At 39.9% G+C, this 18,614-nt stretch overlaps 1 protein-coding gene across 3 annotated transcripts in view; it reads left to right on the plus strand.

Moving 5' to 3' along the window:
- The window catches only part of LOC124547995 (anaphase-promoting complex subunit 1), a 374,510-nt gene that overhangs the window by 224,362 nt on the left and 131,534 nt on the right, over positions 1 to 18,614 (plus strand). For 2 of the 3 annotated variants that reach the window (XM_047125147.1, XM_047125149.1), the window contains 2 exons: positions 5,150 to 5,337; positions 8,214 to 8,451. In XM_047125147.1, coding sequence (XP_046981103.1) covers positions 5,150 to 5,337; positions 8,214 to 8,451 — 426 coding nt within the window. The remainder of the gene's footprint in view (positions 1 to 5,149; positions 5,338 to 8,213; positions 8,452 to 18,614) is intronic. The other variant, XM_047125148.1, reaches the window with a different exon arrangement.

Here is an 18,614-nt window from a genome sequence, read left to right on the forward strand (position 1 = left end):
CCTCTCCCTCTCCCTCCCTCCCTCCCTCCCCCCCTCTCCCTCTGTCTCTCTCCCCCCCCTCCCTCTCTCCCTCTCCCCTCCCCCACCCCCACCCACCTCACCTCTACCGCTCCCTGACACTTGTACCTTCTACCACTGGACCTGACGGGATACCAATTCGATTCTACACAGAGTACGCGAAAGAGCTTGCCCCCCTTCTAACAGCCGTGTACCGCAAGTCTCTAGAGGAACGGAGGGTTCCAAATGATTGGAAAAGAGCACAGATAGTCCCAGTCTTCAAGAAGGGTCGTCGAGCAGATGCGCAAAACTATAGACCTATATCTCTTACGTCGATCTCTTGTAGAATTTTAGAACATGTTTTTTGCTCGCGTATCATGTCATTTCTGGAAACCCAGAATCTACTATGTAGGAATCAACATGGATTCCGGAAACAGCGATCGTGTGAGACCCAACTCGCCTTATTTGTTCATGAGACCCAGAAAATATTAGATACAGGCTCCCAGGTAGATGCTATTTTTCTTGACTTCCGGAAGGCGTTCGATACAGTTCCGCACTGTCGCCTGATAAGCAAAGTAAGAGCCTACGGAATATCAGACCAGCTGTGTGGCTGGATTGAGGAGTTTTTGGCAAACAGAACACAGCATGTTGTTATCAATGGAGAGACGTCTACAGACGTTAAAGTAACCTCTGGCGTGCCACAGGGGAGTGTTATGGGACCATTGCTTTTCACAATATATATAAATGACTTAGTAGATAGTGTCGGAAGTTCCATGCGGCTTTTCGCGGATGATGCTGTAGTATACAGAGAAGTTGCTGCATTAGAAAATTGTAGCGAAATACAGGAAGATCTGCAGCGGATAGGCACTTGGTGCAGGGAGTGGCAACTGACCCTTAACATAGACAAATGTAATGTATTGCGAATACATAGAAAGAAGGATCCTTTATTGTTTGATTATATGATAGCGGAACAAACACTGGTAGCAGTTACTTCTGTAAAATATCTTGGAGTATGCGTACGGAACGATTTGAAGTGGAATGATCATATAAAACTAATTGTTGGTAAGGCGGGTACCAGGTTGAGATTCATTGGGAGAGTGCTTAGAAAATGTAGTCCATCAACAAAGGAGGTGGCTTACAAAACTCTCGTTCGACCTATACTTGAGTATTGCTCATCAGTGTGGGATCCGTACCAGGTCGGGTTGACGGAGGAGATAGAGAAGATCCAAAGAAGAGCGGCGCGTTTCGTCACTGGGTTATTTGGTAACCGTGATAGCGTTACGGAGATGTTTAATAAACTCAAGTGGCAGACTCTGCAAGAGAGGCGCTCTGCATCGCGGTGTAGCTTGCTCGCCAGGTTTCGAGAGGGTGCGTTTCTGGATGAGGTATCGAATATATTGCTTCCCCCTACTTATACTTCCCGAGGAGATCACAAATGTAAAATTAGAGAGATTAGAGCGCGCACGGAGGCTTTCAGACAGTCGTTCTTCCCGCGAACCATACGCGACTGGAACAGGAAAGGGAGGTAATGACAGTGGCACGTAAAGTGCCCTCCGCCACACACCGTTGGGTGGCTTGCGGAGTATCAATGTAGATGTAGATGTAGATGTACATGCTTCTTAAAGTCCATAATCCCAACCACCCAGGACAGTCCTTAGCCCTCACCACCCTAGTCTGCAAAACCATTTAAATCAGTTCCAAACTTCCTTACAGTACCTCCTCTCCATCCATAAAATTCTCCTGCTTTGCAATTCCAAATTCCTGTAGCCATCTGTCACATTAAAATTCCAGGAACTGGAGCAGGATGCTGTTTGAGGAAGCTTAAGGGTAATCCTATCAACTGAGCAGAAGATTTTAATATTGTATTTGAGACACTACCATAACCAGCAGAATTACTGCTTTTTAAGGACCCAGTAAATTTCCTTATGGGTTGCGGTTTTGGAACTGATATATGTTGGTGGTGCGTGAATTGTCTACGCATGCATTTGTGTTCAGTTTTTTATTAGTGAGTGCAGAGTTTGCTCTGGCTCTGAATAAATAATGACTGAATTTGGTGGTCAATGATATGAAAGTGTAACTGTTACTTCCACAGCAATTTCTGGAGGCTCAGTTTCATTTTGATCGGTATTTTTACCTGTTTTGCATTTGATAATGTTCCAGATTGTTTTGTCTTATTCTTGAAGTATTTTATTATTTGAGGATAGTGCATGAAGTTCTTTTTATTTTTATTATTATTATTGTTATTTTTTTTAAATGACAGGTGTGACACTTTCACATTACTGGTGCTAATAGTGTTTCAGTTCTTGACTTCAGCTTGTCTCCAGAAGTTCTCCATCCATTGTCCTAGCTTTTGTTTGATTTTACCCGTACTTGCTTTAGTGAAAAATGATGATCAAAGGGCTGTTGGAAGATGTTTAAGAAAGAGTTAACTATTTCATCTACACTGCTGGCATTATAAATTTCTTCCTGGTAGTCTTCCCTTTATTTTCCTCTAAACACTGAAATTGAGTCATTGTTTATGATTTTGTAGTACAATACTTTACTTCTATCATCTGTAGCTACATCGTCAGTATGTTCTATTGTCAAGATCATATAATCCATTGACTATTTGTGTTTGTAGCTAAGGTATGTTGGATCTAAAAGCAAATTGTCAATGGCTGTTGCACAATTCCCTTCAATCATCGTAGAGAATTTTACTGTGGCAAATAGTCCAAAACTGGAAATCAAGAACTCTAGGTGCCCTCAATCAGTACGGTCAGACAGAAAATTAATACAAAAGTCTCCAAAAAATAATGTTCCTCCTATTAATTTTTAATAAGGTCGTCCTCATCTGATTTATGAAGTGAAGATATTTCCTGCTGGTGACCTGTGAACTGTTCTATGGGAGAACTGTGGTGAACAAGGTGAAACATTCTAGTGTGAACTGTCAGTGCTACAAGCATGTGTTTCTCCCTGATCTGCTGTTGTGACACAGGATTCAAAGACTTGTTCAGCACAATATTAAACTTGAAAGGCTTGCAACTTAAATTCACTTTCAGCATGTGTAGCCAACTCCCTCTTCCTTCTTTCTGGTTCTAGAGTAGTATGATATTACCTTTTATCCATCAAGATAAATCCACTTCAACAATTTCTGTATGATGTTTTGGCGTGGACGACAAAACTGTTGACATTCCATCTATCCATTCATGTTCCTTATTTATGTGAGAAGTTTTCCTCTTTTATTGATGAAGCTTCTGGTATTTTGACTGAAGACCCTAAATGAATTTTCTTTAACTTTCACGAATTTGTCTAAGTTGCAGAATTTAATTTGCTAGTAGCTGGTTCAAATGCAGCTCTATTGTTTCTGTTGTTAGGATAAATTTACTCCAGAAAAGCCTAGTACACCTATTGCAAATCACTGTTATAGGATGGGTATTTCAGACTGGATGCTCTTGACAAAGTAATCTACCAGAAGCATTCAGGTATGATGTGATTGAGGGAAGGACAGTTCATCTGTTATACCAATGTGTGAATGTTCCTCTCTCCTGAGCGATTTTACAAGCCTTTCATTGACATGCTCCACAGAATGCTTCATCCAGAGTTAATCACACAGCTCAAAAGAAACATGATCTATGCATTAGTGTGAGGACATTCTCGGCTGTGTGTCTGGTGTCAGCTGGGAAAGTGTAGTGCACTCTCTCTCTCTCTCTCTCTCTGTCTCTGTCTCTGTGTGTGTGTGTGTGTGTGTGTGTGTGTTTGTTTTTTACTTCTGAAGAAGTTCTGTATCTGAAAGCTTTGCTTATGCACCACCTAAACTATATGTTCAGTTGTTACCTTTACTTCTTTCATAATTTGCATTCAACAATGGACTTTCCATTATCACATTTTTACTTATATCTTGTTTCTTTCCTTTTGTTTGTTTATAGAAAATAAACCACTTCATTTTTATATAAGCTGTCTGTAATTAGAGCTATAAAAGTTTATAGTTGTAGGGAAGATGTCTTAATGGTTTGTCAGCTGAACCAGCTACTCTAATAATTCTACGTAATGGGTAAGAGAAAAACCCTAAGTATTATTCTTTGGATAAGCTTCTCGAATTACCTGTGAAAAGTTGGAGAGATGTAGTTGATCACGATGATCAAATGAAGGGAAAAGGGTAAATAAATACGGAACTGTGACAGAAAACCTGAGCCGGCCACGGTGGTCTCGCGGTTCTAGGCGCGCAGTCCGGGACCGTGCGACTGCTACGGTCGCAGGTTCGAATCCTGCCTCGGGCATGGATGTGTGTGATGTCCTTAGGTTAGTTAGGTTTAAGTAGTTCTAAGTTCTGGGGGACTGATGACCACAGCAGTTGAGTCCCATAGTGCTCAGAGCCATTTTTGAACAGAAAACCTGAACAATCTTCTTCAGCTTGACAATGATAAATATTGCAACTAAATAATAGTCAAGGTTAAATATACAAAATGCCCAGGGAGTATAGTGAGAAATTTAAACAAATTGCAATACTGGAGGAAGAAATGTGTTGGAGCCACAAGGGTATAAAGTTATAATGAAGAAGTGTACAGTATGAGGGGGTTAACATATTTTAGTTTAGTAGATAGTTGGTTTTGGGTGTGCATATCATAGGTGGCTGCAGAGACTTCTAAAAATAAAGCTGGGAAGAACATGTTGTTGCCTTGGTGGAAATTACAGCGAGAGTGTCAGCGAGTATTTCCTACATATGACTGTTGCATACATATTTGCTGCTTATCCTTAGCTGTTTTTCTGAACTGAGTTTTTGGTGACCATGTTATAGAAATGAAGCCATAAATTCTTAATTTCACACAAATATTAGTGAGAAATATGTGCAATTTACACTATGAATGCTTTTGTACTCACAAAAATAGTTGAGATAGTGCAGGTACCATGTTTGCAAATCTCATATTCTGCAACTACCATCATTTGTTTTAACTGAAGACCTGTGAAGATATTTCTGTTCTTAGAGACTGCCTTTCCCACGAGAGGTAGTCCTTCTTTAGGTGGTTGTGCCTTCTTTGGTAGATGCAGCTTTGGACATGATTGTTTGTTTAAAGTTTCTGTATCCTTGAGACAAAAGTCAGTCCCACAAATAAATGTAAAATAAATGTCAGTCTTAAATTATTAGCTACTGACTGACTTTTTTCCTTTTTATCAGCAGACACTGAAACTACGATTCAGCAAAGATCACAGGGTAGCAGAAGTAAGGCGACTGCTGCAATCATCACAGCCAGTTAGAATCGCCATACCACAGCAGCCAGAAGTGTCAGACCATGAGTACATAGAAGAGCAAGAGAAACATCTTTATGCCCTGTGTACTCGTACAATGGCTTTACCTGTCGGAAGGTAAGTAATGTCAACAGTTTTGTTGCATGGAACGTAACCAGATTTTAGCTCATTAGACCATCATCAGTTGACAAATAACTAGCATCTACAACAGACAATAATGTGCAAGGAATAGAACCTTTAACTAAAGGCAGTACCCAACACACAGAATCGTGGTTATTACATTAGGTAGTAAATGTCAGTATGAGTGATCATCACTGCTGTAGTGTACCAGATATGTTCAAATAGTTAGTGGCTTTGTGTGATACAAAAGTGTAAACTATGTACACATTGATACATAATTATTATTGTTGTTTTTACGTTAGAAAGATGTGGGTTGCTATATACGAAGTAGGATGATGGTAACCAGCTGACTAATGATATTATAGGTGTACAGTAGTGTTAAGTTACAGTTTACAAAATGAATACTACAAAAACTGAGCAGAATGAACACACTCAGTAATAAAGTACACAGGTGCAAATAGATTTCAAGGACTTTATGTAAGGTCTTTGTTCCTATTTATTTGTAATGGAAAGAGTAAACATACTCACCCAGTGTGTGTGTGTGTGTGTGTGTGTGTGTGTGTGTGTGTGTGTTTTGCTTCTCTTATTGCTTTTCCTTAGTGAATTTTTTGCCAAAGCTATTTCATTCTCTTCTAGTTTTTTGTAGAAGTGGATGTAACTGAGCAATGTGTGGCTATGAAATTTTGCAACGTACTCAGAAAAAATGCTGCAGAGACTGTTAAGGTGTTGAAAACAGCTAATGAAAAAGATGCTGGGGGGATACTGAAATGTTTCTCTCTTTTCAAAATGGCAACAGGTCGAGTGATGACAAACCTTATTCTGGATGTCTGTCAATTGCTCGAATTGATGAAAATATCACGAAAATTCATGAACTTGTGCTCAAAGACTGGTGATACACCGTGGGTGGATTGGGGGGGGGGGGGGGGGGGCTGAGAAAGCAGGCTTAACTGTATTGTGTTGGAGTTTAGTTCAGTGAATTTTAGCAGAAGATTTGTACATAACGTTCTGACTGACCAGCAAAAATAGTATCAAGTGAAAGCATGCTTTCAAAGAATTGCTCAAAACTGAGTTTGAAATTTTTTTGAACATTGTTACTAGTGATAACTCATAGTGCCACGGCTACAACCTTACAATCAAACAACAATCAAGCAACTGGAATATGTCATTCAAGCCTTGCACAATAAAGCTCCTCAAGTGAAGTCAAACATAAAGACAATGCTCTTTTTTTCCCTTTGTTGAATGTGAATGGGGAGTCTGGATTCAGAGTTTGTTCCACCAGGTCGGGTCATACTTCCAGTCTCGAGCTTCAGATAAGATTTATAGGTCCGATCTGTGACAGATAAGGAGCTGATTTTTCTGTTATGACAATTCTTATGCTCACATAGCCATCTCATTGTGCCAGTTGTGGCAAAAAATGGCATGACTCACGCACATGACCTAACTCTGAACGATTCATTTTTGTTTCTGCAAATGAAGAAAAGTGTGAAGGACACTGAAATATTAGAAATTCTTATATTCCCATATTGATTAGGAACAATGGTACTATAGATAATCTCTGATAGATCTTTCAAATGCTTTGTTATTTACTATGCCTTGTATGTGTTGTGGCTACTTCTTGGACAGTTTTATCCCTGTATAATTTTGACAGATACTTGTATTGTCAAAATACATGTTTCATTTTATTCTTCAGTGCTGCAAAAAATGTTTTCATGTTCATAACGCACTGTGGAAGATCCTACGCACCTGTCCAGTGAACATAACCATTAGTGGAAATTACAGCTTTTCTTAACAGCAACTGAGGCAATGTTTTATATGCCTCAAACTATTAACAGCAATAGCAGCACAATAGAACAATGTGGAACATCTGAAAACTTATTTGTAAGTGCGTGTCACCATTTTCATACAGTGCAAAGGCTTGTGAACATTTTGAGTCTTGTTGATGCCTCAATACCTCACTATATGGCGAGTTCTTACATTTACTCTTTCCATTATTATATTACACCTAGGACTTCCCATTATTTCTTTCTGATTAGCTTTTTCCAAATGTAGAATCTTTTGTACCTGCCAGACAGGTATGAATGAGACTGTGTTTTCTATGAAATGAGAATTACTTGAAGTTCTTATTTTGCAGGACTCCATCTTGCTCTCTGTCATATTCTCTGAGTGTATCCTCAGGATTTGCTTACCAGATGTTGGAATTCTGGGAAATGGAGCTACAGATTAAGTAGCTTAGCATGAGAAATATTGTAGTGCAGTGTAATGGTTCTCTGCATGTGATCATTTCACCCATTCGGCAAATAATCGTGTTTATGGGTGGAAGAATAATTTTGGGACGACACAGGAAATGGACAACACAGGAAACGGACCCACAGTTGTGTAGTGGTTGTGGTGTATAGATCCCTGTTTTAACAGCATATGTTTTATATCAAGATAAGAACTTTCTCTTGATTTTATTTGATGTTGGGAAAAATGTGATAATGGTTTTTAAGATGATAGAATTAAGATTGTGTGTTATGTATTCTTTACCACTTAAGCTATTGTTATTAATGACTTTAAAAAATATATCTGTTTTCAGTGCGATGAGCTCAACTCTTCTTTTTTTTCATCAATGAGCAGCCAGCCAGACTCGCCTTTTAATTATGTTAGCTGCTGCTTTGTTGTTCTGCTGGTGTCTGTTTGCAGATTTTTCATCATAGCCTAAGTGCCATTTTTTTTTTTTTTTTTTTTTTTTTTTTTTTTTTTTTTTTTTTTGTGGATGTGAGATGAATGCATGTGAGAGTAAGAAGACAGAATGGATCAAGTGACAATTATTATTTTAACTTTCACAATATAAGTTTATGAGGCTTGTGTGTTCACATCTTTGCTTGTTTCAGGGGAATGTTCACATTAAGAACTGCAGCTCCTATCATAACAGAAACGCTTAGCATACCTCGACTCTGTCTGACAGGACGAGCAGCACCTCGTGGGACAACAGTCGATTTGTCACACATTGATGTTGTTCCCAATATGAACATGTGGCCTCTCTTCCACAATGGAGTTGCTGCAGGCCTCCGAATAGCACCAAATGCATCAGATATTGAATCTGCGTGGATTGTGTTCAACAAACCAAAGGTGTTGTGCAATTGTTTAATGTTTTGTCAATTGGCATAGCAACAGTGCATAAAAATACTTTTAAAATATACAGTAAAGTAAGTGGCGTGTGACGAGGGCCTCCCGTCGGGTAGACCACTCGCCTGGTGCAAGTCTTTAGATTTGACGCCACCTCGGCGACTTGTGCATCAGTGGGGATGAAATGATGATGATTAGGACAACACAACACCCAGTCCCTGAGCGGAGAAAATCTCCGACCCAGCCGGGAATCGAACCTGGGCCCTTAGAATTAGTAAACTCTCACTTTTACACTTTTCAAGGGACTCTAAAAATATGGCGTAAAATGCGGGAAAATGTAAAATATTGAAAATAATGTTTTAAGCTATAAAAGTTATGTATAGGAACCCCCTTCACTTATTATAAATGATATATGTATGTAATAGGCATCCGAATACTTGTCAGGGACTTGTTTATTATCTAATAAAACCCACTGAAGTAACTGGAACTGGTAACTGTCTGCGAAGTACAAACATTTGACTTAATTTTGTGCATCATAATCGATGTTTCCAGAAAGCCTGCAGCTGTCATTCATTATTTAAATAATGAAACACTGTGCCAGTCATGTATTTTTTCAGGCTCAGGCAAGATATGTTTTGATAATTTTTCCTCATTGTCAAATGCAAATATTTACATAATTATTTTGTATGTTGTTCTGCGTGTCTTACACTAAAGTCTTCTTTTTGAGGTCATCAGGTACTGTGCCTCCTTAGTTATGTAGAAAACCACACATGCAAACTATCACTCTCATTGTTTGTTTTTGAAATATCACAAAAGGTACATATGTAAATATTGCACTTGCAAAAAGAATAAATTCTCTAAACACGCTTGCTGTGCAGGAAAAAGTACATAGTAAGTGCTCTGTTTGTGTACTGAAAACATTTGAGTAACACAAAGTGAGCAAATGTGTCAGATAGCGCTACAACTGGCCAAATGGTGAAATACACTAAATATGGTCCGACAGAGGTGTCACGACAATCACAATAATCACGAAGCTGCGCATGTGCAGTAGAGGCAGTTTGGAAGTGGTTGCAGTTGGCAATGATACCTTCATTCGAAGGAACCTTGTTATTCCTACCAGCCATCACATCATGTAAAGCTTGGCAGAGTCAGGAGATACGGCATGAATTGTTTCAACTTTTACCTGTTTGTTGGTTCAGATGTGCTCAGTAGAGTGCCCTGTTGTCAAGAAACTTAACCACGCAATGTTTATTGGTCAACACCGTGCCAGCAGTATTTCACACCATATACATCAATTTTTTTCTCCACAAAAATTTTTTCATAAAGCGTAAATTGCAGGAAAATTATAAGTATGTTAATGCAAACTTGGGTATGAATTAACGTTGTGGACATAGGAAATTTGACAGAAACGATAAAAAATGTTGTAAACAGCGGGAAAACGTTAATTCTGGGAACATAAAAGTGGGGCTATTCTGTATGTGCAAGGGTTGGAACTTTGATAGTGGCAACTATGTACGAGGGCGGTTCAGAAAGTAACCTCCGATTGGTCACAGTGCGGGTTGTGGGGGGAGTAGCGACGCCATCTGTGCGTTCACGCACTCAACAGGTCAGTCGGCATCAAGCCGTGGTCGAGTGAACGTCGTACCTGCGCTAGTTTGGTTTTTGTGGCAGTTTGAAATGTGTGCTGCAATAGAAAACCCCGCCAAATGTGAAGTGCGTGCTGTCATAAGGTTTTTTACAGCCAAAGGATATTCTGCAGCAGCTATTCATCGTGAGCTTTGTGCCGTGTACGGACCAAGAGTTATGAGTGAAGGAGTTGTCCGTGAATGGGTACGTTTATTTAAAAGTGGACAAGAAAACGTTCATGATGAAGAGAGGAGTGGTAGACCATCATTGGTGACTGACGAACTCGTTCAGACAGTTCATGCAAAAGTTCGTGAAAATCGACGTTTCTCAATGTCGGAGTTGTCTACTGGTTTTCCACAGATTTCTAAGACTCTCTTGTACGAGATAGTGACAGCAAGATTGGGTTACCGTAAGTTCTGTGCACGATGGGTGCCCAAAATTCCTACCGACCACCACAAAACTCAAAGAATGGCCTCTGCATTAGACTTTCTGTCACGTTATGAGGACGAAGGAGAACCATTGTTAAACAGAATCGTGACCGGTGACGAAACCTGGATTAAGTACGTGAACTCTGAGACAAAAGAACAATCAAAGATGTGGGCACATTCAAATTCGCCTACCAAACCAAGAAAAGCCTCGCAAGATTTTTCTGCCAGAAAACTGTTGGCAACGGTGTTTTGGGATGCCAAAGGGGTGTTATTGGCTGAATTCATGGAACGTGGTACGACCATTAATCAAGACGTGTACTGTGAAACAATAAAAAAGTTACGACGGGCTATACAGAACAAACGCCGTGGTATGCTGACTTCCGGTATCGTTTTTTTGCACGATAACGCTCGTCCTCACTCTGCTCGCAGAACAACGGCCCTTCTTGAGTCCTTCAAGTGGGACGTTATCAACCATCAACCTTACAGCCCAGACCTGGCGCCAAGTGATTATCACCTCTTCATGCATTTGAAGAAATGGCTCGGGTCACAGCGGTTTGATGATGACGAAGAGCTCAAAGATGCGGTCACAGGCTGGCTCCAGGCACAAGCGAGTGATTTTTATGCAGAAGGAATTTCAAAGCTTGTGAAGAGATACGATAAGTGCCTCAATCGCTATGGAGACTATGTAGAAAAATAGTGCAAAGATGTAGTTGTAAGATGTATATATTAAAATATTTTTATTTAACTTGGTGTATTTTTTTAAATCAACCGGAGGTTACTTTCTGAACGGCCCTTGTATTTACAGCTCGTAAAAAGTAGATACGTGTTTTAAAGTTTTACTGACCTTCAAAGTAGTCACCAGCATTGTGTATAACCCGTTGCCAGCTATGTGGAAGTTGGAAGTGAATGCCATGAAGTGTTTCCTTCAGTTTAGAAATCGAGTTGATCTCATGAGGGCTTAAGTCAGGGGAGTGCAGTAGGTGGTATAGCACTTAGCAGCCCCATCAGTCAAACAAATCAGGGTGTGGCTAAGCCATGTCTCCGCAATATCCTTTCTTTCAGGAGTGCTAGTTCTGCAAGGTTCGCAGGAGAGCTTCTGTAAAGTTTGGAAGGTAGGAGACAAGGTACTGGCAGAAGTAAAGCTGTGAGTACCGGGCGTGAGTCGTGCTTCGGTAGCTCAGTTGGTAGAGCACTTGCCCGCGAAAGGCAAAGGTCCCGAGTTTGAGTCTCGGTCGGGCACACAGTTTTAATCTGCCAGTAAGTTTCATATCAGCGCACACTCCGCTGCAGAGTGAAAATCTCATTCTGGAAACATCCCCCACGCTGTGGCTAAGCCATGTCTCCGCAATATCCTTTCTTTCAGGAGTGCTAGTTCTGCAAGGTTCGCAGGAGAGCTTCTGTAAAGTTTGGAAGGTAGGAGACGAGGTACTGGCAGAAGTAAAGCTGTGAGTACCGGGCGTGAGTCGTGCTTCGGTAGCTCAGTTGGTAGAGCACTTGCCCACGAAAGGCAAAGGTCCCGAGTTCGAGTCTCGCTCGGGCACACAGTTTTAATCTGCCAATAAGTTTCATATCAGCGCACACTCCGCTGCAGAGTGAAAATCTCATTCTGAAATCAGTAACAGCTTATGCTGTGCGTGCTTGAGCATTGTCCTGCAATATGATGCTCAGGTCCTGCAGAAAGTATCATTACTTCTGTCTCTAAGCTGGTCATAGGCTGTGTTCCAAAAAATGAACAGTATAGAGAAAGAAGTGGTGACACTTTCTGCAGGATATGAACATCATTTTACAGGACATTGCCTGGATGCAAGCTGTAACTGATTTGTTTTGTCGATTAGGCTGGGTAGTGCTGTACCACTCACCACACTCCCTGGACTTAAGCCCTCATGAGTTCAACTTGATTTCTAAACTGAAGGAAGGAAGCACTTCACGGCATTCGCTTCAGAACTGCTACAAATTTTTCCAGCAATAGACTGCGCTGCTCGAACTGTCAACACAACTGGCACTGCTAAGAGTATCCTATGACTTCCACATTGCTGGCAATAGGTTATACACAATGATTGCTGGTGACTACTTTGAAGGCCAGTAAAACTTTGAAACATGTACTTATTTTGTATGAGCTGTAAATAAATAGTTGCCACTATTAAAGTTACAACCCTTGTATATAAATATATGCATTATATTTCCTTAGAGACTTCGGTCTATTTCATCTTTTTATGCTGATTTCTGATCATGATAATAATTCGTTTAGCTTAAGTTTTACCTTTGAAAAAATAAAAAATAAGGAAGTTCTTTATATCCAAAGGTAAAAAAACACTGCTTGGTGTAAAACTCACTGTTGATTCTTCTGTGCTGAGTTTTGAAAAATCCTTGTTTAATTCATTAACAGTGTTCCCTTTGCAATGAACATATTCAATTGCTGATGTGAAGGTAAAGCTGTGGTGCAGTCTCGTGACTAGACTATCGGCCTGACAGCAGGTACAGTGCCAGCTGTTCTGTTCATCACAGCACTAGGAGGCGGAAGGGTAGCAGGTTCCTCATCCTGTCCGTCTTTTTTCCCTGACAAAAATCTTCAGCATTCATTTTGACAGGAGGCTGAGTGGCCTGAGGCTGTGTTGGAGGGACTGGAATGAGGAAAAATCCCCACCACTATCTGATTGAACCTGGGATCTCCAGGGCCAGAGTTAAGTGCTCTACCGACCTGGACCACCTTGGCCTCTTACTGAAATGGCGCCGATTTGTAAAATCTTATTTACAGGTGATGCAACCAATGTCACTGATCTATTGAGCACATTACTACCTTATTTTTTGTAGATATTTGAGCACTATGTTTTTAGGGCCTCTGAAGTGGTTTACTGTTTTGTCCTCCATTGTAAACATCAGATCCACAGCTTTTATATTATTTTCACTATCATAACTGCGGTGCTAATGATGCCAACTATCAGAGATGTAACCAAAACAACTCGTGCAGCTAAAATCATGGCAACACAATCGATGCGACATAATACTTTTTTCGTAAAGCGAAGAACAAACGAAGAGGCAAAAGTAATGCAACAAAAACGAATAACCTTAATTAACCCACCAAAGAGAAAACTTGTATAAGGGAGATCAAGTAAATCAAAAACATAGTCATCCTAGAAACTGCTACACAAAGTGACACGGAAGAGATAGTGAACAACAAAAAGCTGTAAGAGACACTGATTTATAAACAGTCTTAGAAAAAGAAACTTTTAATGTTAGTGTATGACATCCCAGAGAATGCAGATGTGAATACACTAAAAGACACGATACACATGCAGAAATGACTAAGGAAGGCTTTGAAAGTTGCTTTACAGTATGATTTAGGACAGGACCAAGGGTAAGAAGAGTGATTTATAAAGTGAGCCCTGAAATTAGAACAGCTCCCATGAGCTGAAGAAAAGTGTATCTCGAGTTTCGTTAGTATTCAGTGAAGGACTATCTAGCAGTGAGGTGGTGTGTTCAATGTCAAAACTTTGGTGATTTGGTAAAACATTGTTGAATATATACCAATCATCCCTTATCGAGATAAAGATAGGACAACTTAATGCTATGGGAAGTGTCAGCATATTGCATGAGGCTAGAAGAGTGGCAGAAGAGTTGTATTTAGATCTGTTGTGCCACCAAGAATCGTATATGAAGGCAGGAAAGATCCGCAGTATGCCAATAACTGCCCAGATAGTCACACAAGGGCAACATCCTGTCGCAGCAATAATAGTATTTAACAAGCCATAACAGTGACAAAAATATCACAGTACTTTTCAGAACACATAATCTGTGTGGAAATGTTGCCTGGAAGGGAGAGTTGCATCCTGGTTTCCATATAATTTCAATTTAGTGATGAGGTTGACGATAGCTGCTAAAAATAAAGGATATTATCATATTTACATGAGTATAAAATGACACTGAATATAAGACAGCTTCCTTTTCTTAAGCAGCTCCCTGAGAAGATTTATTCTTTAACAAGTTCTGGCTAACTAAAATTACGAGCTTTTATAGGTGTAAGGTATCTACATAAAACGTTAACAATACATCTATTTTAAATGTATGCCATTGATTTATGGTCTACATTTTGACAGAACAAGGAGAAATACAATAAACAAAAAGAAATGGTTTACATTATCTTCAGTACCTGTATTATTTATTGTTGTCTGTGGTATCACTATTTTTATTCATCATCGACATCATCCTAACAGGACAGCTATGAAACTGAGGTTGTAATTATAGTGGGACCTGAGAATACAGCTGGTTCTATACTCATGTGAGAATGTTACAATGTCCCGTGCTTCCAAACACATTGTCTGCCTGCTACTCTCTCATAGGCTGTATAGAACCAGCAACCAACACAACCCCTATTGGTCCCGTCATACGTCATGGTGAACATGGACAACATTGCTGCATTAAATACATAAGTATGCCCCAGGACTCTCATGCAGAAATGTATGCTGTTGTTGACTATTTGTTGAATTTTAAAGTTATTTCAGTTCTGAGTACAAATGGATTCAGGCAAACTGAAGTTTAAACATGTTAAATGTTAAAAAAAAAAAAGCTAAAGTATGCAGTATACGAGGTACGCAGTATAGATTCTCGTGGTTGGCAGCACAGTGAAATTTGCAGCCTGCTCACCACTCCCCTCTCCATGCTCATCATAGTTCTTAGCCAAGCTGGTGTCACTGTTCTGCTCCAATCCTTCCATAGTGCTGTGCTTGCACAATAGTAGACACGGATGGCAGTACCATCTAGGGCGCAGGCCATATGCAACAGTAACAATTAGTACGCAAATAAAAGATCACATTTGCGATTCAATCCAATTCACGTCCTGTGAGCTAGTGATGCCTGTTGGTACTATCTCTACAACATGTCTTTCCGCTGTAATTTATTCTTGTAATGACAATTACAGTCAGTTTAATGTGATTTATTTTGCTTGTTAGCCATTCAATTCAGGATTAATTTACTTACTTGTTTCATCTGAATGACGCCTTCTTGTTCTAAATCCGATTAAAAGCTGGTGACATTTTCCCCCGGTATTCTAGTATGTGAACAGCAAAAGATTTTCTCATTTGTAACCCGCTTTGTAAATCATTACAGTTTCTCATAACCAAATAAAATAATGACTTGGGTTCAGAATCAAGTAATGGGTTTTGAAGAACAAGATTTTTGCCTTTGAATGTTACCTGTACTTAAAAACCAGCATAAATGTACGTATATTGTTCCATATGTGTATGAGAACTTTTATTCCAAAACTGTTCAAGTACAGCAAAAGTTTGAAAATTGATAGAATTTAATGCTATTTCCTCCTGTATTTCACAAAATTGACAATTTTTTTAAGCAGAGAATTAGGTTGTTGTTGTGGCTAGTTCATAGTGTCTTGCATATCCTTTGCAATAGAGCCACGAGTCAAATGTTGTGTGATTGTCGAGCAAGTTCGATACTGTAGTGAGCACTTCTGCATGTAGGAAAGTCTTGAGCCTATTCAAGCGAAAGCATTGTTTGCTAAGCTCTACACTTTGGAATTCTTCAAAATAAATTTGTGCAAAATCTCATAACCAAAACTTCATTTATTAATGTAAGAAGCCCGTTTATCAGTTTATTAAACAATGTAAAAATGTTGACCTCAGCAGCAATAGTTTAATGTGTGAATGTAAGATGACCCCGTATTTTTCAATTGATGATTTTGGGAAGAAACTTCTTCTTATAATCAGGTAAAGATGATAGTCACATAGGTCGAACTGAGCCTCATGTGTTCTCCATTGATGCAAATGCAAAGTCAGTATTGTGTCGTAGCCGCCTGACTGATGACCATGGAAGACAACTGGAAGCCAGTATGGAACTCAACTTACAGGTACTGAATGCACCTCACGATCCATCAGCCTATGAAGGGAGGGTTGGAGCAACGTCAGATGCTGACATCACTTTAGCAAATATGGCAGCAGTGCGCCATGTGAAGGCTGGAAGGTCGAAAGTGGAATGAAATGGACTGATCACAATACCAGGGCTGATCAGAAAATTCCAGAACTTTGTCCACAAAATTTTTCCACACTTAGTTTTAACTTATTGTGCATTGTCTCCTTCGAAATACTCTCCTCCACAATTGATGAGCTGCTTCTTGCTGGATCATTTGAAGCGCCATCTGCAAATTTTCTTTTATCTCATCTGTCATTGCAAATATTGGTCCTTTCATTGGGGTTTTCAACTTTGGAAATAAAAAAAGTTCAGAGGGGCAAGATGTGGAGAGTACAGAGGATGAGGCACAAATGATTTTATATTTTGTGCACCAACAGGGAAGAATGTGTGACTGCATTACCGTGATGCAAGAGCCATGAATTGTCTCACCACATTTCAGGCCATTTCCTCCTCACATTTTCTTGCAGGCACTGCAACACATCCTGATGGTACCATCGATTAACAGTTTGTCCCTGTAACATGATTACGTGATGAGATAATCCTTCAAAGTCAAAGAAAACCATCAGCATGACTTTGACATTTGACTTGACCTGGCGAGTTTTTTTTTGGTCTTGGAGAAACTTTCCCGGCCCACTGTGAAGACTGAACCTTGGCCTCAATATCATAATTGTAGATCCATGTCCCATCACCAATTATGATTCTCTTAAGGAACATCTCGTTCTCATTGGTGCAATGCAAAAGTTCTTCACAGACTGCAAGGCAACTGTCTTTCTAGTCTTCACTCGTGAGCTGTGGGATGATCTTGGCAGCAACACGATGTATTCCTAGATGCTGTTTCAGTATTTCATGACTGATCCAACTGAAATGTTACATTCTTCTCCAATCTTTCGAACATCAGTCTTTGATTGGCCCTTACAATTTCGTTGACGTTCCTGACATGAGCGTCGGTGGTAGATGTCGGGGCGTCCTGAACAAGAGTCATCTTCAGCTTATGTCCAGCCATTTTTGTACCATGTGAACCATTTGTAACACTGAGTATGCCTTAAGCACTCATCACCGTTGGCTTCTTGCATCATTTGGTGTGTCTCTGTATAGGTTTTCTTGGTTTTCACGTAAAATTTAATGCAGGCACATTGCTCCTCTAACTCTGCCATCTCAAAATTCGCAAACTGTGCGACACAACAGTCTACTCAATACAGCACTGAACAATAATAAACGGACATACAACAATGAAACTTCCGGCAGTTCCACATTAAACACAGGCATGTGCAGGGGTGCTAACCATATTTTGCTCCAACGCAACTTTGGTGTGGAATTATGAATGTTCTGGAATTTTTTGCACAGACCTCATATCAGACATTACACAAGCAGTAGAACAGAAATCCAAACCACCACAGAAAACGTGCACATAAGTCCCAAATATAATCAGGGACACTAAGTGGAAAGAAGTAAGAAGGGTGTTTCAGTGTCCAGTTCTGGGTGATAATGTAGATATTAAAATCACAAGAACTGGCAGTGGCTATAGATAGAGCAATGAAAGCATTTATACCTGTCAGCAGAGGTCATTCTAAAGGAGTACCTTGCATCTGGACTGAGGCCCCGCAGAAATTAAGATGGGAAACAAGAAGAACTAGGAAGCTTCACCAGAGCAGCATGTCCCAAAAAGAAAGTGTCAGGTATGATTGACAGAATTTTAAGGAAGAGTTACGAGAGTCAGCTGCCCTGCTAATTGAAGTACTACTTCCTGATGATGGGAGAAGAATGTGAGACAATCAGAGTAGGTTTCGAAAAATGTTATGGAAGACTTTAGAGACAATAAATTTGTGTACTCCTTCACGCTTGAAGAAATTCGGCAAATAATTTTAAGACTGAAAAAGGAAAAAATCTCCAGGACCAGATGGGATCCCTGCTGAAGTAATACAAATCGTATGTGACCAGTCAGATAGTTACTTGTGTAAACTGCACGAGTGTCTCTTGCAAGGAAGTGTCGCTGTACCATGAAGAGCACCAAAGTGGTAATAATTAGTAAAGGGCAAGATAAGGATCCAATTATACCCAAATCCTGTAGACCAATTTGTCTTTTGAACATTCTTCGCTAGATATTTGAAAAACTATTATGCAGAAAATTAAAAGTTCACAGACTATCAGCTGCTAATGGTATGCGTTTAATAGATGCAAGTCAACTGAAGACAC

Source organism: Schistocerca americana, chromosome 1, assembly GCF_021461395.2.
Source record: "Schistocerca americana isolate TAMUIC-IGC-003095 chromosome 1, iqSchAmer2.1, whole genome shotgun sequence".
NCBI lineage: Eukaryota > Metazoa > Arthropoda > Insecta > Orthoptera > Acrididae > Schistocerca > Schistocerca americana.